This window comes from Oryctolagus cuniculus, chromosome 14, assembly GCF_051225735.1.
Source record: "Oryctolagus cuniculus isolate XC-2025 breed Fujian yellow rabbit chromosome 14, ASM5122573v1, whole genome shotgun sequence".
Taxonomy (NCBI): Eukaryota; Metazoa; Chordata; class Mammalia; order Lagomorpha; family Leporidae; genus Oryctolagus; species Oryctolagus cuniculus.
The window spans coordinates 85,197,988-85,225,685 of record NC_142880.1 but is presented as its reverse complement, the minus strand read 5'-3'; the positions used below and the strand labels follow the sequence as shown (position 1 = coordinate 85,225,685).

Here is a 27,698-nt window from a genome sequence, read left to right as displayed (position 1 = left end):
AGTCTGCTGAGTATCTCACTTCCCATGTTGGATCACTCTCCCCTTTATTTATTCTATCGGTTAGTGTTAGCAGATACTAGACTTGTTTATGTGCTCCCTTTGACTCTTAGTCCTTTCATTATGATCAATTGTGAACTGAAATTGATCACTTGGAATAGTGAGATGGCATTGGCACATGCCACCTTGATGGGATTGAATTGGAATCCCCTGGTATGTTTCTAACTCTACCATTTGGGGCATGGAAAGCCAAGGCACTCTGGCAAAAAGATCTCTGTGAGTGAGATCCCAGTGGAAAGAACAGGTCTTCAAAGAGGGAGGTGCCTTTCTCTGAAGGGAGGAGAGAACCTCCACTTTGACTATGACCTTGTCTAAACAAGATAAGAGTCGGAGAACTCAAGGGGCTTCCATAGCCTTGGAAACTCATGACTGGTGCATAGGGAGATTATTGATGCCATAAACAGGAGTGTCAATTTGTAAAGTCAACAACAGGAGTCACTGTGCACTTACTCCTCATGTAGGATCTCTTTCCTTAATGTGCTGTACACTGAGGCTTAATGCTATAACGAGTACTCAAACAGTATATTTCACTTTGTGTTTCTATGGGGGTGCAAACGATTGAAATCTTTACTTAATGTACACTAAACTGATCTTCTGTAAAAAAAAAAAAAAAAAAAAAAGAAAAGAAATTATCAATTCCCAACTTGACTCTCACTGGGATTAAACATGACAATAGGTCTGATCTGATTTCATCATGATTTAAAAAAAAATCATCTATTATTTTTCACTTTATGTTTCTGTGTGGGAACAAACTGTTGAAATCCTTACTTAAGGTATACTAAGCTGATCTTCTGTATATTAAGATAATCGAAAATGAATCTTGATGTGAATGGAAGGGGAGAGGGAGTGGGAAAGGGGAGGGTTGTGGGTGGGAGGGACGGTATGGGGGGGAAAGCCATTGTAACCCATGAGTCGTACTTTGGAAATTTATATTCATTAAATAAAAGATAAAAAAAAAAAAAAAAACAGGAAGGCCCAGGTGGAATTTCTTTTTTTTTTTTTTATCTTTTATTTAATGAATATAAATTTCCAAAGTACGACTCATGTGTTACAATGGCTTCCCCCCCCATACCGACCCTCCCACCCACAACCCTCCCCCCTCCCACCCCCTCTCCCCTTCCACTCACATCAAGATTCATTTTCGATTATCTTAATATACAGAAGATCAGCTTAGTATACCTTACTTATCTAAAAGCCTGAGCCTTGAACAAAGAGGGGTTTTTTCCTTATATATGGTTTTAGCCTCTTTGTCTCCCTTAAATGGTTACAAGCATATATTTAATTGGATATTCTAATGTTAATGGCAGCCACAGGACTGCTCCACATGGGAGCAGAGTTACTGATGACACTGTCTGCTGTCTGGCCAGGGTTAACATCATTGCTTGGTTCTAACAGGCAGAACCTGAAATGGTTCCATGTGAGTAGGTAGGGACTACAGTTTTTGCATTCATAAGCAAGTAGATAATAATTGCTTTTCATTCTCAGGATAGATTCCTCCCTTTTTCTTCTTTTGACCTTGGGAAGGCCTCTACCACGACTTTAATCTAATCATGTCAGCTAGAAATAAATTTGCTTAGAAGACAAGGCCTCTGCCACAGTGGAGAAGGAAACATTTCAGAATTAGCACTTTAGGTGGCATAGGTTCTTCTAGGTTTGAATTTTTTCTTTCTACTTGTGTGTCGTAAGACAGGTCATTTTGACCTCTTTGGAGTTTATTTTCCTTTTTTGTTTTTTTGAGTCAAGAGGTTGGACTCCATACATCTGACATTGTTCTGATTCAAAGATGAAAAATATTAGGAAATAGGGGAATAACAATGAGGACTAAGGTAAGGCAGTGTTGTATTAATGTAAAAAAGTAGTGGAATATAAAACTTGGCATTGTAGAAAACAATAGTTTGGCTGGAAGTTGAGTTCTAGTCTAGGTTTTGAGGATGATATATAAAGGTCTGTGATGTGATCCAAGAAGTGGTTTGGAAACATTGAGAAAAACGGTAAGGGTGATTTGGAGTGGAAAATATTAGGGTGGGGGAAAACTCTTAAGAGGAGAAATAATTGCGTATAGTCAGTTGATACCAAGAGTCAAATGGAACAGATGGATTTGAGACAACACATTCAAAGAACAAGAAGATGTGGTTACTCAGTGTGTGTGCGTGTGTGTGTGTGTGTGTGCGCGCGAAAGGAGAGCAATAGGGGTCAGAAGAAAAGGGAAGGGAGCTGCAGTTGTCCTGTTGTTTAATACTGGGAAAGCGATAGCATTGAACTGTTGCTGAAGGAGGAGTTAGTGTGATGGGAATTGGTGTTGGGAAGGGAATGTTTAATCAGTTGAACTTGAGAAACTTGCTGATTATGTAGGCAGAAATAAATGGCAAATATTTGGGCAGATATCAGCTCCCAATCAGCTTTTCTCTTTAGAGTCTTTTAATTATTCTTTTCTACTGCAAACTCTTTTGTATATGTATAACTCTTCTGTACCTTGGGAAGAAAATCCTATTCTTTAAATCTGAGACTTCTCTATGGAGAAGTCCATTTGAGGTGGTACTGGCTGTTTTGGAGGCTAGCAAGTACCTCTTTGTAGGGGTGGGCTCATTTCTTTTTTTCAGACATCCCTGCTTACAGTCAGTCCATTTTTTTTTATTTGACAGATAGAGTTAAACAGTGAGATAGAGACAGAGAGAAAGGTCTTCCTTCCGTTGGTTCACCCCCCAAATGGTTGCTACGGCTGGTGCGCTGTGCCAATTGAAACCAGGAGCCAGGTGCTTCCTCCTGGTCTCCCATGCGGGTGCAGGGGCCCAAGCACATGAACCATCCTCCATTGCCCTCCCGGGCCACAGCAGAGAGCTGGACTGGAAGAGGAGCAACTGGGACTAGAACTTGTTGCCCATATGGGATGCCAGTGCCGCAGGCGGAGGATGAACCAAGTGAGCCATGGCACCAGCCCAAGTCCATGTGTTTTTCAGAGAAGACTGTCAAGTGCTAGACACTCTGGGACATGTATTTAGAATCAGAGGCTGAAGATCAGGAAGCTACTTATGCCCTTGATTTCCTTTAATAGCTAGAACTGTGGTATTTTAATTTACATCAAAATGCAAACTACTCAGAGCAGAAACTTTGTTTTTACCATCACATTATTCTCAGGACCCATGATAGTATCTGCTACAAAGTAGGTACTGAATATATACTTTTTGAGTGGATGAGTATGGTGCGTACCGGAACATTCTGAACAGATGGAATGGCTGTGAATGGTATATTTGATTGTAACTTCATCTGACTATGGTTGTGGTGGTGGTATGATAGTGAGCTGAATTCTGTTGATTCTTGGTCATTGAATTATTTTTGTTTTTAATAAACTTTATATTTTGAACTGTTTTAGATTAATAAAAAATCATGAAGATCATACAAAGAGTTTGCATGTTTCCCCTATTTACTATGGTATATTTCTTATATAATGAGCCAAAGTCAATATGGTATTTTTTAAAAATTTATTTATTTGAAAGAGTTACAGAGAGAGAGGGAGAGGCAGAGAGAGAGGTCTTCCATCCACTGGTTCACTCCCCAATTGGCTGCAAAGGCCGGAGCTGCGCCAGACCGAAGCCTGGAGCCAGGCGCTTCTTCCGGGTCTCTCACGTGGGTGCAGGGGCCCAAGGACTTGGGCCATCTTCTACTGCTTTCCCAGGCCACAGCAGAGAACTGGATCGGAAGTGGAGCAGCCAGGACTCAAACTGGCATCCATATGGGATGCTGGCACTGAAGGTGGTGGCTTTACCTGCTACGCCACAGTGCTGGCCCCAATATGGTATTATTAACCAGCATCAATATTTGATTCGGATTTTCTTAGTTTTTATTTAATGTGCTTTTCCTGTTTCAGGATCCTACATAGCAGTGTTGGGGAACTATCTATCTATTTATTTATTTATTTATTTTGCCATGGATAATTTGGATATTTCTTTTTTTTTTAACTTTTATTTAATGAATATAAATTTCCAAAGTACGATTTATGGATTACAATGGCTTCCCCCCCATACCGTCCCTCCCACCCGTAACCCTCCCCTTTCCCACTCCCTCTCCCCTTCCATTCACATCAAGATTCATTTTCTATTATCTTAATATACAGAAGATCAGCTTAGTATACATTAAGTAAGGATTTCAATAGTTTGCTCCCACACAGAAACATAAAGTGAAAAATAATAGATGATTTTTTTAAAATGATGATGAAATCAGATCAGACCTATTGTCATGTTTAATCCCAGTGAGAGTCAAGTTGGGAGTTGATAATTTCTTTTCTTTTTTTTTTCTTTTTTTTTTTTACAGAGGATCAGTTTAGTATGCATTAAGTAAAGATTTCAACAGTTTGCACCCCCATAGAAACACAAAGTGAAATATATTGTTTGAGTACTCGTTATAGCATTAAATCTCAATGCACAGCACATTAAGGACAGAGATCCTACATGAGGAGTAAGTGCACAGTGACTCCTGTTGTTGACTTTACCAATTGACACTCCTGTCTATGGCATCAGTAATCTCCCTATGCTCCAGTCATGAGTTTCCAAGGCTATGGAAGCCCTCTGAGTTCTCCGACTCTTATCTTGTTTAGACAAGGTCATAGTCAAAGTGGAGGTTCTCTCCTCCCTTCAGAGAAAGGTACCTCCTTCTTTGAAGACCTGTTCTTTCCACTGAGATCTCACTCACAGAGATCTTTTGCCAGAGTGTCTTGGCTTTCCATGCCTGAAATACTCTCATGGGCTTTTCAGCCAGATCGGAATGCCTTTAGGGCTGATTCTGAGGCCAGAGTGCTATTTAGGACATCTGCCATTCTATGAGTCTGCTGAGTATCTCACTTCCCATGTTGGATCACTCTCCCCTTTATTTATTCTATCGGTTAGTGTTAGCAGATACTAGACTTGTTTATGTGCTCCCTTTGACTCTTAGTCCTTTCATTATGATCAATTGTGGACTGAAATTGATCACTTGGACTAGTGAGATGGCATTGGTACATTCCACCTTGATGGGATTAAATTGGAGTCCCCTGGTATGTTTCTAACTCTACCATTTGGGGCAAGTCAGCTTGAGCATGTCCCAAATTATATATCTCTTCCCTCTCTTATTCCTACTCTTATGTTTAACAGGGATCACATTTCAGTTAAATTTCAACACTTAAGAATAACTGTGTATTAATTACAGAATTAAACCAGTCATATTAAGTAGAACAGACAAAAAAAACTACTAAGAGGGATAATGTATTAAGTTGTTCATTAACAGTCAGGGCTATGCTGATCAAGTCACCGTTTCCCATTGTGTCCATTCCACTTCAACAGGTTTCCTTTTTGGTGTTCAGTCAGTTGTCACCGATCAGGGAGAACATATGGTATTTGTCCCTTTGGGACTGGCTTATTTCACTCAGCATGATGTGTTCCAGATTCCTCCATTTTGTTGCAAATGACTGCATTTTGTTGTTTCTTACTGCGGTATAGTATTCTAAAGAGTACATGTCCCATAATTTCTTTATCCAGTCTACCGTTGATGGGCATTTAGGTTGGTTCCAGGTCTTAGCTATTGTGAATTGAGCTGCAATAAACATTAGGCTGCAGACTGCTTTTTTGTTTGCCAATTTAAATTCCTTTGGGTAAATCCCAAGGAGTGGGATGGCTGGGTCAAACGGTAGGGTTATCTTGAGGTTTCTGAGGGATCTCCAGACTGACTTCCATAGTGGCTTCACCAGTCTGCATTCCCACCAACAGTGGGTTAGTGTCCCTTTTTCCCCACATCCTCGCCAGCATCTGTTGTTGGTAGATTTCTGAATGTGAGCCATTCTAACCAGGGTGAGGTGAAACCTCATTGTAGTTTTGATTTGCATTTCCCTGATTGCTAATGACCTTGAACATTTTTTCATGTGTCTGTTGGCCATTTGGATTTCCTCTTTTGAAAAATGTCTATTGAGGTCCTTGGCCCATCTCTTAATTGGGTTGTTGGTTTTGTTTTTGTGGAGTTTCTTGATCTCTTTGTAGATTCTGGTTATTAACCCTTTATCTGTTGCATAGTTTGCAAATATGTTTTCCCATTCTGTCGGTTGTCTCTTCACTCTCCTGACTGTTTCTTTTGCAGTACAGAAACTTCTCAATTTGATGCAATCCCAATAGTTGATTTTGGCTTTGACTGCCTGTGCCTCCCGGGTCTTTTCCAGAAACTCTTTGCCGGTGCCAATATCTTGAAGGGTTTCTCCAATGTTCTCTAGTAACTTGATGGTGTCAGGTTGTAGAATTTCGTCTTTAATCCATATTGAGTGGATTTTTGTGTAAGGTGTAAGGTAGGGGTCTTGCTTCATGATTCTGCATGTGGAAATCCAATTTTCCCAGCACCATTTATTGAATAGACTGTCCTTGTTCCAGGAATTGGTTTTGTATCCTTGATCAAATATAAGATGGCTGTAGATGTTTGGATTGATTTCTGGTGTTTCAATTCTGTTCCATTGGTCTATCCATCTGTTTCTGTACCAGTACCATGCTGTTTTGATTACAACTGCCCTGTAGTATGTCCTGAAATCTGGTATTGTGATGCTTTTGGCTTTGTTTTTGTTGTACAAGATTGCTTTAGCTATTCGAGGTCTCTTGTGCCTCCATATAAATTTCAGCACCAATTTTTCCAGATCTGAGAAGAAGGTCTTCGGTATCTTGATTGGTATTGCATTGAATTTATAAATTGCTTTTGGGAGAATGGACATTTTGATGATATTGATTCTTCCAATCCATGAGCATGGAAGATTTTTCCACTTATTGGTATCCTCTTCTATTTCTTTCTTTAAGATTTTGTAATTTTCATCGTAGAGATCTTTAACGTCCTTGGTTAAGTTTATTCCAAGGTATTTGATTGTTTTTGTAGCTATTGTGAATGGGATTGATCTTAGCAGTTCTTTCTAAGCCATGGCATTGTCTATGTATACAAAGGCTGTTGATTTTTGTGCATTGATTTTATACCCTGCTGCTTTGCCAAAATCTTCTATGAGTTACAATAGTCTCTTAGTAGAGTTCTTTGGGTCCCCTAAATAAAGAATCATGTCATGTGGAAAGAGGGATAGTTTGAGTTCTTCCTTCCCAATTTGTATCCCTTTAATTTCTTTTTCTTGCCTAATAGCTCTGGCTAGAACATCCAGAACTATATTGAATAGCAGTGGTGAGAGTGGACATCCCTGTCTGGTCCCAGATCTCAGTGGAAATGCTTCCAATTTTTCCCCATTCAATAGGATGTTGGCTGTGGGTTTTTCATAGATTGCTTTGATTGTATTGAGGAATGTTCCTTCCAAACCCAGTTTGCTTAGAGTTTTCACATGAACGGGTGTTGTATTTTATCACATGCTTTCTCGGCATCTATTGAGATAATCATATGGTTTTTCTTCTGCAGTCTGTTAATGTGGTGTATCACATTGATTGTCTTGCGCACATTAAACCATCCCTGCATACCAGGGATAAATCCCACTTGGTCTGGGTGGATGATCTTTCTGATGTGTTGTTGCATTCTATTGGCGAGAATTTTATTGAAGATTTTTGCATCTATGTTCATCAGGGATATTGGTCTGTAATTCTCTTTCAGTGCTGCATCTTTTTCCAGCTTAGGAATTAAGGTGATGCTGGCTTCATAGAAAGAATTTGGGAGGATTCCCTCTTCTTCGATTGTTCTGAATAGTTTGAGAAGAATTGGAGTTAGTTCTTCTTTAAATGTCTGGTAGAATTCAGCAGTGAATCCATCTGGTCCTGGGCTTTTCTTTGTTGGGAGGGCCTTTATTACTGTTTCAATTTCTGTCTCAGTTATGGGTCTGTTTAGGTTTTCGATGTCTTCCTGGTTCAATTTAGGTAGGTTGCATGTGTCCAGGAATGTATCCATTTCTGATAGGTTTCCCTGTTTGCTGGCATACAAGTCCTTCTAGTAATTTCTGATGATTCTTTTTATTTCTGTGGTGTCTGTTGTTACGTTTCCTTTTTCATCTCTGATTTTATTGATTTGGGTCTTTTCTCTTCTTTCTTTAGTTAGTTGGGCCAACGGGGTGTCAATTTTGTTTATTTTTTCAAAAAACCAGCTCCTCGTTTTGCTGATTTTTTGGAATGTTTTTCTTGATTCAATCCTGTTGATTTCTTCTCTGATTTTAATTATTTCTCTTCTCCTACTAGATTTGGGTCTGGTTTGCTGTAGGTTTTCTAGATCCTTGAGGTGAATTGAAAGCTCATCTATTTTGTGCCTTTCCAATTTCTTGATGTAGGCACCTATTGATATAAACTTTCCTCTTAACACTGCTTTTGCTGCGTCCCATAAGTTTTGGTATGTTGTGCTGTTATCCTCATTTACTTCCAGAAAGTTTTTGATTTCTCTTTTGATTTCTTCTATGACCCATTGTTCATTCAGGAGCATGTTGTTCAATCTCCATGTATTTGCATATGCTCTAGGGATTCCTGAGTTGCTAATTTCCAACTTCATTCCTTTATGGTCTGAGAAGCTGCATGGTATGATTCTAATTCTTTTGAATTTGCTGAGACTTGCTTTATGGCCTAGTATGTGGTCAATCCTAGAGAAGGTTCCATGTACTGCTGAGAAGAATGTAAAATCTTTAGCTGTAGGATTGAAAGTTCTGTAGATATCTGTTAGATCCATTTGGGCTATAGTGTCGTTTAAATCTACTGTCTCCTTGTTGATCTTCTGTCCTATTGATCTGTCTATTTCTGAGAGTGGAGTATTGAAGTCCCCCAGTACTATTGTATTGGGGTCTAAGTCTCCCTTTAAGTTCGTTAACAAATCTTTTATATAAACCGGTGCCCTGTAGTTAGGTGCATATACATTGATAATTGTTATATCTTCCTGTTGAATTGATCCCTTAATCATTATGTAGTGTCCCTCTTTGTCTCTCTTAACGTTTTTTGTGGTAAAGTTTATGGTGTCTGATATTAAGATGGCTACGCCCGCTCTTTTTTCATTTCTGTTGGCATGGTATATCTTTTTCCAGCCTTTCACCTTCAGTCTGTATGGATCTTTGTTGAAAGATGTGTTTCTTGTAAGCAGCAAATAGATGGGTTTTGTTCCTTAACCCAATCAGCCAATCGGTGTCTTTTAACTGGACAGTTCAGGCCATTCACGTTCAATGTGACTAATGATAAGTGGTAACTTTGCCCTGCCATTTGCCAAAGATAAGTTCTAATATATGCTTTGAATTCCCTGTGATCTTTTGCTGTGAGCTTTCCTTCCTTGGTTTCCTTCTTTTACCTTCTTTCATATTGATGACCGTGTTTCTGTGTTTCTGTGTGTAACACATCTTTAAGCATCTTTTGCAGGGCTGGACGAGTGGCAACAAATTCTTTCAATTTCTGTTTGTTATGAAAAGTCTTTATTTCACCTTAATTCACAAATGATAGCTTTGCAGGATATAATATTCTGGGCTGGCAGTTGTTCTCTCTTAGTACCTGGGCTATATCTCGCCATTCCCTCCTAGCTTGTAGAGTTTCTGATGAGAAGTCAGCTGTGAGTCTGATTGGAGATCCTCTGAGAGTAATCTGACGTTTCTCTCATGCACATTTTAGGATCTTTTCTTTTTTTTTATTTTTTTTATTTTTATTTTTATTTATTTATTTTTTTTGACAGGCAGAGTGGACAGAGAGAGAGAGAGACAGATTGAAAGGTCTTCCTTTTGCCGTTGGTTCACCCTCCAATGGCCGCCGCGGCTGGCGCGCTGCGGCCGGTGCACTGCGCTGATCCGATGGCAGGAGCCAGGAGCCAGGTGCTTTTGCTGGTCTCCCATGGGGTGCAGGGCCCAAGCACCTGGGCCATCCTCCACTGCACTCCCTGGCCACAGCAGAGAGCTGGCCTGGAAGAGGGGCAACCGGGACAGAACCGATGCCCCGACCGGGACTAGAACCCGGTGTGCCGGCGCCGCTAGGCGGAGGATTAGCCTAGTGAGCCGCGGCGCCGGCCTAGGATCTTTTCTTTATGTTTCACTGTGGAGAGTTTAATTACAACGTGTCGTGGTGAGGATCTCTTTTGGTCGTGTTTATTAGGGGTTCTGTGAGCTTCCTGTACTAGGATTTCTCTGTCCTTCTCCAAACCTGGGAAATTTTCTGCTAATATCTCACTAAAAAGGCCTTCTAATCCTTTCTCCCTCTCCATGCCTTCAGGAACTCCTAGAACCCAAATGTTGGGTTTTTTAATAGTATCCTGAAGATTCCTGACAATATGTTTTAGATTTCTAATTTCCTCTTCTTTTCTTTGGTTTGACTGTATCCTTTCCTGTTCTCTGTCTTCTAAGTCAGATATTCTCTCTTCTGCTTCTCCCATTCTGTTTGTAAGGCTCTCTATTGTGTTTTTCATTTGATCTATTGAATTCTTCACTGCAGTCACTATCCCAGTTTCCTGTTGTACTAGTTGTTTCGTTTCATTTTGATTCCTCCTTAATATTTCATTTTCACGAGAGAGATTTTCTATCTTGTCCATTAAGGATTTCTGTAGTTCAGGAATTTGTTTTTGAGAACTTCTTAATGTTCTTATCAATTTTTTGAGATCTGCTTCTTGCATTTCTTCTGTGTCATCATCCTCATAATCTTGAATTGGGGTGTCTTTTTCATTTGAGGGCTTCATGGTGACTTCCTTGTTTTTATTACCTTGGTTTTTGCGTTTCTTATTTGGCATATTGGAGATATTTGGTTTCTTCACTGTGGTGCTTTTTCTTGTTATACTATGACTCTAGATTAAGTGGACTATCTGTTTTTGATGGAGCCTTAGGGCTTGAGATGGGTGTGGCCTGAGAGCTCTGTTTGGTGTGCCAAAGGTGACACTCCCAGGTTAGGTGTGGTAAACCTCTCTCTCTCTCTCTCTCTCTCTTTTTGATTCAAAAGGGAAGTTATTCTGCACAGCTGAACGAAGTTGGAGGTAGTTAGCAGGCAAATGATATACCCGCAGGAGCCAGAGATCAGAAGCTCTTTCCCAAGGACCACACAGGGAATCTGTTCGGCCTTCAGAGTGGGCTCAAATTCTCCTTCAGTCTCCCACTGGGTTGCCAAAGTTACGGAATTGTAGCGTCTCTGGAGAGTGCTCACGTGAATTCCGTGAGTTCTCTCCCCCACCGTCTCTTTTTTCACAGTCTCAGTTCAGTAGCACCACAAATTTACTAGGTCCTAATCTCCTGTTAATTCGCCCCGCCCAGAGTCAGATTTTTCTGCTAGGCTCAGGGCCGGTGCAGCCCTGAGGTCGCTCTGCTTATGATGTATGTCCAAGATGGCGCCTGCTCTTTGTCTTGCTCGCCCTTGAGAGGTGAGCGGAGAGAGAGAAACCCGTGTCCGTACCAGTCACCTTTTTTTTTTTTCCTCTCTCTCTCTTCCAGTTAGCTTGGTGAAGTTCCCCCCCGCCCCCGGGGGTTGTTCCCTCTAGTCTCCTCTCTCCGCTTGCCTGCCGGTGTCTCGGGTTATTGAGGTTCGGCTCACCTCGCGTTCCAGCACTGGTGTGTTGAGTCTGCCGCTGGTGTCCCGAACTGTGGGCTCCCACGCTCTCCATGCAGGTCCGCTCCCCTTCCAGCGCCGATGTGTGGACTCGGAGCCCTGGACGTCCCAAGTCTCCCTGCTGTTGTCTGTGTGGCACGCACTCCCCTTCGAGCACTGGCGTGCAGACCCTGCAGCTTGCGCAGCTCGGTCCCGCGGCTCGGTCCCGCGGCTCGGCTTCCGCGTGGTGGGCGACCTTGTTCTCCCAGTAGGTCCTCCGATTCACGGCCACTGGATCCAGAAGAGTTTCCTCTGCAATATTTTCCTGGTTCTTTTTTCTGAGGCTATCGTAACTCCCCTTTTATTAAACTAAATTTTCCCGGACTATCGGTGCGCGCCCTCACTATTCCGCCATCTTGGCTCCACCCCTCTAATTTGGATATTTCTAACATCATTCATGAGCCATACAAAATTATCAAAGAAAAATTAGCCTACTATAGATTTATTGAATTTCCAGTCCTACCTGTGGTTGTCTTGGCAGGACCAGACTGAGTGATTTTGCGGGAATTATACAGCCTGCAGGGGGCATGTTTCCCACCCCTCCTATACAGAATATTGCATTGCCTTTGGTTCATGATTCTTTAGGCTCCTTTTGACTGTGAGAGTTTCTCTAAACTTTTAATGACCTTGAATTTTTTTTTATTAGTGCTGGCCAGGTACTTTGTATGAGGTCCTTTAGTTAGGATTTATATAGTGTTTTCATCATGATTAGACTGGGGTTATGATCTTTTTGGGGGAGGGGAAGTAAGAAAATAGAAATGAAATGTCATTTTCATCACATCATTTTAGGAGAACATATTAATGATATGACTTACCACTGTTGCTACTGACTTTCATCAGATTTTTCCACTGTAAAGTTAACCTTTCAGAAATTACTCTTTTGTAGTCTTTGGAAGGAAGTCACCAAGCATAGCCAAAACATAAAGAAATAGTGAGTTAAAATGTTCTACCTCCTTGAGGGCAAAGTATCTACATTAATTATCTCAAATACTTCTGAATGGGAGGTTTGTTTCTTTTCCCTCATTTGTTTATTCAATTATTTATATCAATATTGTGTTAGTTTATTCAGATTGATGTGATAAAGTAGCACAAACCAGGTGGTTTGAAAAGATAGGGATTTATTGTCTCATATTCTGGAGGCTAGAAGTCTGAAATCCGGGTATTGGCAAGGCTGATTCCTTCAAGGGGTCTGAAAGAATCTGTTCTACACTTCTGCTAGCTTCTCATGAAGTCCAGCAATTCTTGGTATTCTTTGGCTATAGATGTATTCCTCCAGTTCAGTTTTTTCTTCACATGGCATTCTCTATCTGTGTGTTCTGGGTCCAAATTTCCATTGTTTTATAAGAATACTTGCCATTGGATTAATGCCTACCCAGAGGACCTCATCTTAACTTGCAAAGATTCTATTTCCAAATAAGGTCACTTTTATGGAACCTGAGGCTTAGGACTTCAACTTTTTATTTTCATTTTTTGAGTGGACACAATTCAACCTCTAACAAGTGTAGGTTCATGAATGTCATTGATTTTTTTAAAAGAATATTTTTCAATATTTGTGGAAACCCAAGGAAAAGCTATGGGTCGACTTCTGAGGACTTAAAAATAATATATTGCAGGTGGTGGAGTAGTCTTTGGGAAATGGCATTTTTGTATGGGCTGTATTGTTCAGCAAAAGCTCTTGGGGGTTTTATTGTAGGACTTTTTTCATTCTTTTATTCAGACATACCATTCATCTACCTATTAGTCGTATAAATGAAAACACCAGCTTCTTGGGTAAAGCAGGAGATTATGGAGCTGCAATGTCTTTGGAAAGTCAAAAATGTGAAACTCAGAAAACATATGAAGAAATACTACTGCATAGTACAAGTTAGTGACTTGCCTTTGAAGGAACTGTGAAAGTATCTTATTTCTAAACTACTCAAATGATGAAAAGAAGCTCTTTTATGGTTGGCATTTCCAAGAATATTTCAGTTCCTAAATGTTATTCCTAGCAAAGAGGGTGCTGAAAGAAGTGGTGGTTATTTGGATTGGTGACAACTCTGGACCATTTTGACTTTAGTTAAGAGTACTTTTTCATTTTAACTCTAAGATGTCATAAATTCTCTACTCCAAAATACTGGTATATCCTACCACTGTTTCTGCTTCTTTGTATTGAAGCAGGGATTCATTCAGTATTTATTTGGTTCAACAAATACTCAATGACAGCATACCAGGTATAGAGTACATGGCTCATAGAATTCAACAACTATGTGTCAATTATTAAATGTGTGGTGCTTGGGACTATTCTAGACCTTCAGGATATAGTGGGGAACAGAAGAGAAAAATTATTTTTATGTTTATTTAAGGAAGCAGACAATAAATAAGAAAATATATAATATGTCAGATGGTAATAAATACTATGGAGGAAAATAGTGCAGGATAAGGAGAATGAGAAGAGTGTTGATGTGAATGGAGAATAGAGGTTGGGATGGTTGCTACTTTGAGAAAGGTCACTTAGATAAGGCCTCAGTAATAAGGTGTTGTGTGAGGAGAGAACTGAGTGAAGTCAGGCCATGTGAGACTTTTGGCTGTCTACAGAGGAAGAGTTGCAGGCTGAGGAAATTGCCAGAGCAAAGGCTCTGAGGTGAGAATGTGTGCTTACAGGCTTCCATGAACATCAAGAGGCTACAGAGGCTGGACCTGAGTAACTGATGGCCATATTGGTAGGGGATGAAATCAGAAGTGTAGCAGGAATCAGATCAGAGGAAGCTGTGTGGGCCATGCTGACCATTTTGCCACTTACCTTGAATGAACTGGGAAGCCACTGGAAGGTATTAGCAGAGGAATGATAGAAAGCAACTTAGATTCTGAAAGAATCATTCTGACTCTGTATTGAAAACAGGTCTTAGGGAGTGGGACAGATGCTGGTGATATAACTATGAACAAGACTGGACATGACCCCAGCCCTTGTGGGACATTTAGTCTAGCTTTAAGCAGACATAATATTTCATAAATAAAGATAAAATGATCATGGATAAGTGCAGTGAGAATGCCTGACAAGATACCTCCTCAGTTAGTTGTGAAGGAATATGGCAATGTTCCCCTGGGGAGTGTTTAAGCTGAGGTTGAAGGAATGAGTACGAGCTGATTAGAAAAATATGTTCCATGTACAGCATATATTTATTTACTTTTGAGGTTTAGCCATTACTTAGATTATAAATCTGATTGACAGTACTCAAAGTATAATCCAGGCCAGGGGCCCATAGAGGGTTTTATGAAACCATTTTCGAAGTTCTCAAAGTCCAGATTATTTTCATAAAACATCTTTTTTTTAAGAGGATTTATTTCATTTGTTCAAAAGGCAGAGTTAGAGAGAGAGAGTGGGAGAGAGATCTTCTGCCCACTGGTTCACTCTCCAAATGGCTGCAACAGCTAGAGCTGGGCTGGGCCAAAGCCAGGAACCAAGAGCTTCATCTCGGTCTCTCATGTGGGTGCAGGGGCCCAAGGACCTGAGCTATCTTCAGCATTGCTTTCCCAGGTGCATTATTAGGGAGCCAGATTGGAAGTAGAGCAGCTGGGACTTGAACAGGTGCCCATATGGGATGGTGGCAACTTAAGGTGGTGGCCTAACTCATTCATTACATCCCAGTGCTAGCCCTTTTCATAACAGTTCTTAAAAAGATTTATTTATTTATTTGAAAGTCAGAGTTACGCAGAGAAGGAGAGGCAGAAAGAAGGAGAGGCAGAGAGAGATGGGGAGACAGAGAGAGGTCTTCCATCCAATGGTTCACTCCCCAGTTGACCGCAACGGCCAGAGCTGCGCCTATCCAAAGCCAGGAGCCAGGAGTCAGGAGATTCTTCCGGGTCTCCCACGTGGATGCAGGGGCCCAAGGACTTGGGCCATCTTCTACTGCTTTCCCAGGCCATAGCAGAGAGCTGGATCGGAAGTAGGGCAGCCAGGTCTTGAACTGGTGCCCCTATGGGATGCTGGCACTGCAGCCAGTGGCTTTACCCACTATGCCACAGCGTCGGCCCCTCATAACATCTTAATAGATGTTATTTGCTTTGTTCACACTTGTTGTCTCAAGGCTTTATAGAATTGAAATTTAATTAAAGTGGTTTCAAATACCACACTGAAACCAACCATTAAGAAACTGGTATTGGGGCCAGCATTGTGGCACAGCAGGTTAAGTGACCACTCATGACACTGGTATTCCATAGGGGCACCAGTTCGAGTCCTGGCTGCTCCACTTGTGATCTAGCTCCCTGCTAATGCACCTAGGTAAGCAGTGGAAGATGGCCCAAGATCTTGAATCTACCAGCTGATACAAGACTTTGGCTGTCTCTATTTAGATCGACATAAAAGAGGTTTGCAGAAGTCTGTATTATTAGCTTTTGTTACTAAAAAAATACCTGAGAAAGGATAACTTTATAAAGAAAAGGAGTTTATTTTAGTTCACATTTCTAGAGGCTCACATCTAAGATTAGACAAGACCTCTTGGTTTGGCCTGTGGTATGCTATTCTTGCCATCTTGAGGTGACATATGGTATCACATGGTAGGAGACAGGGAGGATGTATGTTGTTTATGTATGTGTCCTCTTCAGAAGCCACCAGAGGGGTGGGTGCTGTGGCATAGTGGGTAAAGCTGCTGCCTGCAGTGCCGGCATCCCATATGGGCACCGATTAGAGTCCAAGTTGCTCCATTTCTGCTCCAGCTCGCTGCTATGGCCTGGGAAAGCAGTAGAAGATGGTCCAAGGCTTTGGGCCCCAACACCCATGTGGGAGACCTGGAAGAAGCTCCTGGCTCCTGGCTTTGGATCAGTGCAGCTCTGGCCATTGTGGCCAACTGGGGAGTGAACCAGTGGAAGGAAGACCTCTCTCTCTACCTCTTCTTCTCTCTCTGTGTAACTCTGACTTTGAAATAAATAAATAAATCTTTTAAAATAAAAGATATACACCAGGATTCAGTCATGGAGGCCCCCCCTAATGATCTAATACAATTTAATCATTTTCCAAAGACTTTACCTCTAGATAGCATAACTGAATAAAATTTCCGCCCGCTTAGTATCATTAACATAAGACTTTTGGGATTGAACTACATGTTGTTGAGGTATAATCATATTGAAACAATGACAGACTATTCTCACTGTTTTTATTTTTGAAAGATTTATTTATTTTGGGGGGGGGAGTGGGAGAGGGAGAGGGAGAGGGAGAGAGAGAGATCTGGTGATAATGAACTATCTACTGGTTCACTGCCTAAATAGCTGCAGCAACAGGGGCTGTATCAGGTGGAAGCCAGGAGCCAGGAACTCTATCCAGGTCTCCTAAGTGGGTGACAGGGGCCCAAACAGTTGGGCCATTTTCTTCTTCCTTCTCAGGCACATTAGCAGGAACCTGGATTGGAAGCAGAGCTGTTGGGACTTCAGCAGACACTTTGATATAGGATGGCAGCATTGCAAGCAGTGGCTTAACCTTCAGTGCCACAGCGTTGGCCCTGTTTTTGTTTTTGAAAAGATAGTCTTCTTAAAAATACATTTAATGGGTTTATTGCTATTTAAATCCATAACAACATATATTAATTTCTCAGTTTTAATTTCTAATATGGTAAAGTAGTGACAGGTATAACCCAGATAAAAAGCTTTTTGAGGTTCTTAATAAGTTTTTAGTGTAAAGGAGTTGAGACTGTAGATTTTTAAAATAAAATTATTTGAAAGGCAAAGTTGTAGAGGGAGAGGGAAAGACAGAGATCTTCTGTCGGCTGGCTCACTTCCAAAATGACCGCAATATCTGGGACAGAAGCCAGGAGCCAGGAACTCAGTCTGGGTTTCCCAGCTGAGTGGTAGGGACCCACACACTTACTCCACCTTCTGCTACTTTCCCAGGCACATTAGCAAGGAGCTGTATCAGAAGCAGAGCAGCCGGATCTTCAGTTGGTGGCTCATATGGGATGCCAGTATAAAGGGCAGCAGTTTAACCTGCTGTGCCACAACACCAGCCCAAAGGTTGTAAATTGTTGACAGCAAGGCAAGGGCTATTTCTGTTTATCTTGTTAATACAAAGCAGTGTGTAGAGATTTCTCTAGCAGAGTAGCAATTTATAAGCTCTTTTGGAACTGAGTATTTCATATATTCTATTCCCAGATCTATAAACTAGCCCTAACCTCTTTTTCAGTCCTATATTTTGATCTGCCAGTTGGGAAAATTCACTTTGAAGTCTCAATCAGTAGTATATTCTATGTGTCTAAAATCAAACTCAGCATCTCCTCAGGAGAACTCTTACAACTTTCTCTCATTTAATATATTTATTTATCCCCAAATAATTTTTATAGCCTTTCCAAAGAGTAAAACTGCATTTATGGCCTATTTTTTTATTTAGTAAATATAAATTTCCAAAGTACAGTTTATGGATTACATTGCCCCCCCCCATAATTTCCTTCCCACTCGTACCCCTCCCATCTCCCGCTCCCTCTCCCATTCCATTCACATCAAGATTCATTTTCAATTATCTTTATATACAGAAGATCGATTTAGTATATATTAAGTAAAGATTTCATCAGTTTGCACCCACACAGAAACACAAAGTGTAAAAATACTGTTTCAGTTCTAGTTATAGCATTACTTCACATTGGACAACACATTAAGGACAGATCCCACATGAGAAGTAAGTACACAATGACTCCTGTTGTTGACTTAACAATTTGACACTCTGTTTATGGCGTCAGTAATCTCCCTAGGCTCTAGTCATGAGTTGCCAAGGCTATGGAAGCCTTTTGGGTTCACCAACTGCGATCTTATTCCGACAGGGTCATAGTCAAAGTGGAAGTTCTCTCCTCCCTTCAGAGAAAGGTACCTCTTTCTTTGATGGCCCGTTATTTCTACTAGGATCTCACTCGCAGAGATCTTTCATTTAGGTTTTTTTTTTTTTTTTTTTTTTTTTTTTCCCAGAGTGTCTTGGCTTTCCATGCCTAAAATACTCTCATGGGCTCTTCAGCCAGATCTGAATAACTTAAGGGCTGATTCTGAGGTTATGGCCTATTTTTAAAAATAATATCACAAGAACTTTTTTTAAAAAAGATTTATTTATTTATTTGAAAGGCAGAGTTACAGACAAGCAGAGGCAGAGAGAGGGAGGGAGGGAGGCAGGGAGCGAGGGAGAGGTCTTCCATCCTCGGGTTCACTCCCCAAATGGCCACAATGTGGAGCCGGGTTGATCCAAAGCCAGGAGCCTGGAGCTTATTCTGGGTCTCCCATGTGAGTGCAGGGGCCCACGCAGATTGGGCCATCTTCTGCTGCTTTGCCAGGCACATTATCAGGGAGCTGGATTGGAAGTGGAGCAGCCTGGACTCGAACTGGTGTCCACATGGGAAGTCACCCTAGGCGACAGCTTTACCTGCTACACCACAGTGCTGGCCCCTATGGCCTATTTTTAACAGCTTTTTCTTTTTCTGGTTTCTTTTGTAATGTGGTTATTAAATTTTTTATGCATCAGAATTACCCAGAAGGCTGGTTAAAACACAGACTTAGGTTCCTCCTCCTAGAGTTTCTGACTCTAGAATTGGGCTTCGGCCTGAGAATTTGAATTTCTAGTAAATTTCCAGGAGATGATGATGCTAATAATCAGAGGAACTCTAAGAACTGTTGCTCTCTACCATGTTAGATGGAACACTCATCAGTCATCGCATATGGCTTGCACTATTTTTTCCTAAGTCTTTTTTTTTTGGACTTGCAGAGTCAGTGAGAGAGATACAGAGAGAAAGGTCTTCCTTTTTCCATTGGTTCACCCCCCAAATGGCCGCTACGGCCAGCGCGCTGTGCTGATCTGAAGCCAGGAGCCAGGTGCTTCCTCCTGGTCTCCCATGTGGGTGCAGGGCCCAAGCACTTGCGCCATCCTCCACTGCACTTCCAAGCCACAGCAGAGAGCTGGACTGGAAGAGGGGCAACCGGGACAGAATCTGGCGCCCCGACCAGGACTAGAACCTGGGGTGTTGGCGCCACAGGTGGAGGATTAGCCTAGTGAACTGTGGCACGAACCCTAAGTCTTATTTTCTTAAATGCTTATTTTTGCCTACTTGAAAGGCAGAATGAGGGGCCGGTGCTATGGCACAGCGGGTTAATGCCCTGGCCTGAAGCGCTGGCATCCCATATGGGCACATGTTCTAATCCCGGCTGCTCCTCTTCCAATCTAGTGCTCTGCTGTGGCCTGGTAAGGCAGTGGAGGATGGCCCAAATCCTTGGGCCCCTGCACCCATTTGGGAGACCAGGAAGAAGCTCCTGGCTCCTGGCTTTGGATTGGTGCAGCTCCGGCTGTTGTGGCCATGTGGGGAGTGAACCAGCAGAAGGAAGACCTCTCTCTCTGTCTCTATATCTCTCTGTAACTCTCTTTCAAATAAATAAAGAATAAAATCTTTTAAAAAAAGGCAGAATGAGAGGGAGAAAGGGAAGCAGACACGGGGAGAGGAAAAGGGAGAAAGAGAAGAGAGAGCGAACTATTAAGATGGAAATCTTTTATCTGCTGGTTCAAAATTGACATATAGAACATTATACCAAACAACAAAATATATTTCTGCTTCGTGGAAGACACTTAATTATCTAACAAAATAGAACACAAACAAGTATAAAAACCTCAACGGTCTGTTACATAGAGTATGCTCTCTCTGTACAAAATTAAACTATCACTCAATACTTGAAAGATAACTCGGCCGGCGCCGTGGCTCACTAGGCTGGCTAATCCTTCACCTAGTGGCGCTGGCACACCAGGTTCTAGTCCCGGTCGGGGCGCCGGATTCTGTCCCAGTTGCCCCTCTTCCAGGCCAGCTCTCTGCTGTGGCCCGGGAAGGCAGTGGAGGATGGCCCAAGTGCTTGGGCCCTGCACCCCATGGGAGACCAGGATAAGTACCTGGCTCTTGCCTTCGGATCAGCGCGGTGTGCCAGCCGCAGCGCGACAGCTGTGGCGGCCATTGGAGGGTGAACCAACGGCAAAGGAAGACCTTTCTCTCTGTCTCTCTCTCTCACTATCCACTCTGCCTGTCAAAAAAAAAAAAAAAAAGATAACTCGAAAAGTTCCAAATATTTAGTAGATAGCCATTATACATCTAAATGAGCTGTATTTCAAAGAAAAATACCAGTGGAATTTTTAAGTAAATAATAGTGATGCACCACACATTACAGCTTCTGTTTTGGAGCTAAGGCAGGGTTTACATAGCAATTTATAGTTTAAAAATGCATATAACAAGGACCAGTGCTGTGGCATAGCAGGTAAAGCCACCAACCACGGCATCTGTAGTGTTGAGTCCCAACTGCTCCACCTCTGATCCGGCTCTCTGCTATGGCCTGGGAAAGCAGTAGAAGCTGGCCCAAGTCCTTGGGACCCTGCACCCACGTGGGAAGAAGCTCCTGGCTCCTGGTTCAGATCGGCACAGCTCCTGCCATTGCAGCCAACTGGAGAGTGCACCAGTGGATGGAAGATTCTCTCTCTCATTTTTTTTTGACAGGCAGAGTGGACAGTGAGAGAGAGACAGAGAGAAAGGTCTTCCTTTGCCGTTGGTTCACCCTCCAATGGCCGCCGCGGCCGGCGCGCTGCGGCCGGTGCACAGTGCTGATCTAATGGCAGGAGCCAGGTGCTTCTCCTGGTCTCCCATGGGGTGCAGGGCCTGAGGACTTGGGCCATCCTCCACTGCACTCCCGGGCCACAGCAGAGAGCTGGCCTGGAAGAGGGGTGACGGGGACAGGATCCGGCACCCCGACTGGGACTAGAACCCGGTGTGCCGGTGCCACAAGGCGGAGGATTAGCCTAGTGAGCCGCGGCGCCGGCCCGGAAGATTCTCTTTCTATCTCTGCCTCTCTGTAACTCTGCCTTTTAAATAAATAAATAAGTTAATCTATCTTTTACAAAAAATATGTGTCTTTGGGTGTCAGTTTGGCTTTAGTTCCAGTTTGATGCTCTGGTGTAGTCTCCATATTGCTTTTTCCTCTGTAATTAATGGCAGCAGTAGCTGGCATGGGTCAGCTCTTTTTTTTTATTTTTTTTGACAGGCAGAGTTAGAGAGAGAGAGAGAGAGAGAGGTCTTCCTTTTTTTCCGTTGGTTCGCCCTCCAAATGGCCGCTACAGCCAGCGCGCTATGGGGCAGCTCTTTAGTCCCAGTAGAGGTGTGTGGGTTCTGTTGGCAGTCTGAGGGGTGGGTCTGGGGTTCATGAAAGTACTGGGCCTCAGCCCCCTGTGTCTGAGGCCGCAGGTACACTGGTCTGAGGTTGAGCTGGGGCACTTGGCCCTCTGTGGCGGCTGTGGTAACAGCAGGGTGGATCGGGAGCCAGAGCCGTGCTGGCCTGAGGTCTGGTGGGCCTGTGTGGGACTTAGGTGTGACATGTGTTGCCTGAGGCAGGAGGCACTGGGGGAGGGGGCTCATCCTTCAGTCTGTTGGCAGGTGGGGCGAGGTCCACCTTGCTGTGCCTGAACCATGTGTCCCTTGTAGTGCAGAGTGCTGCTTAGTTTACAATGTTCAGGTGCCAGTTATAATGCCTAGCCTGTTTGAGTTTCAGGCTGCAATTCATTTTTGCCAGTGTGGTGGGATGTCTGTAGGGCCCCAGAGGTAGTGATATATACTGGGGCTTCTGTCCCCTAAGCCAGCATGGATTCTGAAAGTGGATCCTTTCCCAAGATGGTGCCTCAGAGCCGCAGCCTGATCTCTGAGAGTTGGAGCTGGGAGACATTGTGATTTCCGCTCTCATGCATACTCCAGCCTTGGGGACTCCAAGCCGATGACGATTATAGATCACTCCTGTATCTAGGATTGCTGGCATGTGGACACCCTGGAGAGGAGGTCTGCTGGTGTGCTCCTGTTTATTCCCGCACCCCCACCCCCCATGGATTCCCCTTAGTCATGGGGTATGTGTCACGGCCATGTCTGCAGTTTGTTCCTCTCTCTCTGTTTGACCATCCCAGGTCTCCAAGTCCTACAAGTCCAGGGTAGCTCATGTTCCTTTTTGGGCACTTACCTCAAAATGCAGCTATTTGTACTTGCCTGTTATTTTGGTTCTCTGGAGGAACAGGTGAACTCTGGGTATCTCTATTCAGTTATCTTGGGGTCTCCCAGAAATCCTAAATATTTTTACTTCCCATTCATTTTTTAGTAACTTATTGTTGAGTATAAAATCCTAGGTTTGCAGTTTTTCTTTTCAGGACTTTAAACATGCCATTTTAATATTGTCTGACTTCTAAAATTTATGTTGCAGTATCAGTCATCAGTAATACCTCCCACCACCAACATCAGCCTCTACTTTAAATTTTTTTTCTTTGTCTTTCTTTGGATAGCAGGTTGACTATGATGTGCTAAGGTATGTTCTTCTTTTTAGTTATTTTTCTTGTGGTTCACTGAGATTCTTGATCATGTGGGTGAGTGTTTTTTAACAGCCTCTGAAGTTATTAGTTGTATCTTTTCAAGTGTTGTTTTGGTTCCATTCACTTTTTCCTTCTCCTTTCTGGATGTGTGTTGTATATGATTAAAAAAATTTTTTTACCACATATTTTATATACTGCTTTGCTGACCCTGTTTTTTTTTTTTTTTTTATTTTGGTCTGTGCTTAAGTTTGAGTAGTTTCATAAAATAACAAGCAATTTTGAAGTTCTATAATTTCTGCTTTTTTTAAGATTTATTTATTTATTTGAAAGCAGAGTTATACAGGGAGAGAAGTAGAGGCAGAGAGAGAGAGAGAGAGAGAGAGAGAGAGAGAGAGATGTCTTCCATCTGCTGGTTCACTCACTAATTGGCCACAATGACTGGAGCTGTGTTGATCCGAAACCAGGAGCCAGGAGCTTCCTCCAGGTCTCCCACACTGGTGCAGGGGCCCAAGGACTTGGGCCATCTTCTACTGCTTCCCAGGCCATAGCAAAGAGCTGGATCAGAAGTGGAACAGCTGGGACTTGAACTGGCACCCATATGGAATGCTGGCACTGTAAGTGGCGGCTTTACCTGCTATGCCACAGTGCCAACCCCTGCTTGGCTTTCTGTTGAAATTTTCTATTTTATCCATCCTTTTTCCTTCTAATTTCTTTAATATTTTCATTATTTTAAAGTCCTTGTTCGAAAACTTCTATATCTGAATAATCTGTGGATTTCTTCTCTGTATATATTTTTAAATTATTTTATATCAAAGGCAGAGAGGAAGAGAAAGGGGAAGAGAGAGGAGAGAGAAAGAGAGAGAGAGAGAGAGAGAGAGAGATTTATTGATTGATTTTAATTCTGCTGGTTCACTCCCTAAAAGGCCACAACATCCAGGGCTGGTCCAGGCCAAAGGCAGGAGCCAGGAACTCCATCTGTGTCTCTCACATAAGTGTTAGGTATCCAAGTAATTGGGCCATTGTTCCCTGCCTTCCAGGCATGTTAGCAGAGAGCTGAATCAGAAGCAGAGCAACTGGTACTCATTTCAGCACTCTGATATGGGAGTGTTGCTTGTGTTGAAAGTGGCAGCTTAACACATTGTGTCACAACCCAGCTCCACTCTCCTTTACATTAAAATCTTATTTACTTATTTCTTTATGTTTACAGAGAGACGGAAAGTTCCATCAGTTTCCAGATGCCCAGGGGTCCAAGACTGGGAGCTGTAAACCCAGTCTAGGTCTTCCATGTACATGGCAGGAACCCAGCTACTTAAGCCATAACTATTTATGCTTCCTAGGATCAGCATTAGTGGTTAGTAGGAAGTTGGAATCAGAAAGCACAGTTGGGAGTTGAACTCAGGCACTCTGATGTGGTATGGTGAGCCTCAAACTAGAGTCTTAACCATTAGACCAAACACTGACCGCATCTCTAATTTTTTTATCTTATTAGATTATTTTATATCTCTTTTCACATGTCTAGAAAGTTTTTCTTGTATATCAGACCATGTAGATAAAGAAACTGTAGAAGCTCTAGATGCTGATTTCTTTTTTTCAGAAATGGATTCCCATTTCTTTGGTCATACAGATCACACAAGGGACTAATCTCAATCTTGTCAGCTGAGTCAGTTTCCATTTCAGTTTTAGCAGATTTCGTTCTGCCTTTGGTGGTTCCTTATTCCTCATGCTTTTTCTTTCTGGAATTTTTTAAATTGAGAATCTGTTCAATCTTGACCTCATTAGCCTTGAAATATTGGGAGATCCAGTTTGCTCTTTAGAACTTTTCTTTTGTGGTCTCCTGCACCACATTACTTACAAATCAGGCAGCTATCATTCCTGTAATAGAACTTTAATCTTCTGTCAACCATGAGGCTACAGGAAATTGCATTATGTTATACAGAAATTCCCTACCAATCAAGAAAACATTAGAATGTGGCAAACATATTGTGATAAATTAGCTACACATTTAAGACTCTTGAAAAATTTCCAAATTATTTCACCAGCTCTGTTTCATCACTAAAATGATCCTGTTTCTTTTTTCCCTCGGGAACTTGCTCTGGAGAAGTTCTTCTCTATGGACCAAATTCAATCCTTTGTTTTCATCTGTAATATATAATTGACAATAATCCCCAGAGAAGAAAACAAGCAGTGATAGATTGCTTACTTCAGGGAGGTTTTCTGCTTTCTGGAATTTCAGATCACTTAATTGTTTTTGCTTCCTTAGTTCTTTGACGTCAGAAATTTTTTGTTTGTTGAAATTGGAATGTGGTGTGCTACAATCTACACCATTCTACTTGAGATCAGCAGTCTTATATCCCAGACAGGATTTTTTAAGGTCAAGTTTATGTAATATTTGTTATAATTTTAATAGTGTAATATTTAGTATTTACCAAATATTTGGTGATGGAGCTCAGATTTTTTTTTTTTTATTTGACAGATAGAGTTAGACAGTGAGAGAGAGAGGCAGAGAGAAAGGTCTTCCTTCCACTGGTTCACCCCTCAATGGCTGCTACGGCCGGAACTACACCAATCTGAAGCCAGGAGCCAGGTGCCTCCTCCTGGTCTCCCACGTAGGTTCAGGCGCCCAAGCTCTTGGGCCATCCTCCACTGCCCTCCCGGGCCACAGCAGAGAGCTGGACTGGAAGAGGAGCAATCGGGACAAGAACCCGGCACCCATATGGGATGTTGGCACCACAGGTGGAGGATTAACCAAGTGAGCCACAGTGCCGGCCCCCTCTCAGATTTTAATTTGAGACTCTTATACAAATATAGACTGCTGTTGAGAATGTGTGAGAGGATAAGGTGTATAAAAGAGGAATATATGGTAACCACCTCCCCCCACCACACACACCGTGGTTTTACTTTTCATAGTCTCTGTTGTCTGTGGTCAACTTTAGCCCAAAAATATAAAATGGAAAATTCTAGAATATTTGATGTTTTAAATCATGTGCAGTTTGAAATCTTGTACCATCCCACTTCATTTAACCTAGGAAGTGAATTAATTACTCCTTTGTCCTGTGTATTCATTCATGCTGTATACTCTACCTACCTACTAGTCACTCTATTGCTGTTTTTAGATAACCTAAACAGATTGGCTGTTGGAGTATCACTATGCTCATGTTCAGGTAACACTTTATTTAATAATGGCCCCAAAACACAAGAGTAGTGATGCTGGCAATTTGGATGTGCCATAAAGATTTTGTAGAGCCAGCAGGCATTAAACCGAGTCTTAGGGAACTAGTAAGAATTTTCTGGTTTGGCTTGGAAAAGAATCTTCTAGTTCCAAATGAAACAGCAATTTTAGAGACCTTCTCTTAGGTATTGGTGACAAGAGTATATTTTGAATGCGAATGTATAGCTGGAAAGACATGTAGTACCCAGAGAGATCTTTAAAAGGTTTTAGCTTTTGATGGTAAATCTGGTAACAACAGTAAGTTGCTAAAGTAGAACGAAATAGAGGAGCCAGTGAAGGCTTCTAGGGGATGTTCTGGCTACCGAGATGGAGAATGTGGAGTAAAGGAAAAGGTATAAGCAACATGAATGTGGGGGAAGCCAATGACGGTTTTCCTTGGGGGAGACAGGTCAGAGCTACCTGGGTGTGTTTTTGAAGTACACCTATTGGTTCCAAAGGAATCACTGGCATGGAGAGATGGAGAGTGGTAGATTCAGGCTTCAAAGGAGGGAGACTTTTTGTCCAAGCTGAAATTCGCATGGAGGAATGCTTGTCTCCGTCCCTTCATTCCTTGTTCTGTTCACGGTGGGGAATCAGAGAAGGCATCATGGCCTCTGGACAAAGGCTGGTGTAGTAAATGCTTTCCACAGGGGAAGTGTAGGTTCCAGCGAAGAGCAGGGGGATGCAAATAGGATAAAGGAAGTATTTAGTAATGAGGTTGAGAAGATTTGTTTACCATTGGAACATTAGATTATAAGGCTGCAGAGAGGCATTATCTTACATCAAACTTGATGCAATAAATTTAATTTAAAGAACTTAGTAAGACGTCAGACAAATCTTTCATGTTGCTCCCAGGGTATAGTTTATATTTAAAGATTTATATTTGTTGCATAGTTTGAGTTTTCTTATGTGCTTTAAAATGTCATATAGCAATTTCAAATTATAAACTGAAGACATCTTCTGTGGTACAGTGCATTTCACATTTAAATGGAAAATATGATTGATTTAAGAAATCTGTTTTCTCATGTATCCTTTCAGAACGCAGGTATGCTAAGAGGTTGAAGTTTGCTGACTATATAAAGTGATTTTATTGGAAACATTTTATATGTTCTCTCACTTATTTTAGATTTTATTCTAATTTCTAAAATTTTCCTGTTGCTATTTATAATGGTTTCTTTTCTGATAAAGGCATAAAATTACAGCACATAATTTTTTATTGTTTTAGATTTGCAACAGCTGTGAAAAAGTTCAGTTTCCTGAATCCACTTTTGATTTTTAGTGGTGACTGCTTAAACCCTTCAGTTTTAAGTACAATAACGAAAGGAAAGCATATGATTCCTATTTTAAATGAATTGGGAGTACATTGCGCAGTTTTTGGTAAGTATTTGTTAGCTATCCTTTTTACTCCCATTTGAAGTTTGTGAGATAATCTGCAGCCTTCTTTTAGATTATGTAATATATAAGGAGTTAGATGATCCTATTTATCACCTGTTAGGCACTGAAATAGAGCATTTGGGAGGCAATTAACAGGATTGTTGAAAAGAATCTGAAGATTTATAATCAAATATAGGTTTGATTTTACGTGATAATATTTTAATTATGCCTTTACAAAAATGAGAAG

The 27,698-nt window shown here is 41.8% G+C and overlaps 1 protein-coding gene across 2 annotated transcripts in view; it reads left to right on the top strand.

Moving 5' to 3' along the window:
* The window catches only part of LOC100355797 (snake venom 5'-nucleotidase), a 107,001-nt gene that overhangs the window by 1,009 nt on the left and 78,294 nt on the right, over positions 1 to 27,698 (top strand). The window contains exon 2 of one of the 2 annotated variants that reach the window (XM_008262266.4): positions 27,303 to 27,454. The exons of the other annotated variant lie outside the window; for it this stretch is intronic. Coding sequence (XP_008260488.4) covers positions 27,303 to 27,454 — 152 coding nt within the window. The remainder of the gene's footprint in view (positions 1 to 27,302; positions 27,455 to 27,698) is intronic. 2 annotated transcript variants of the gene reach the window in all.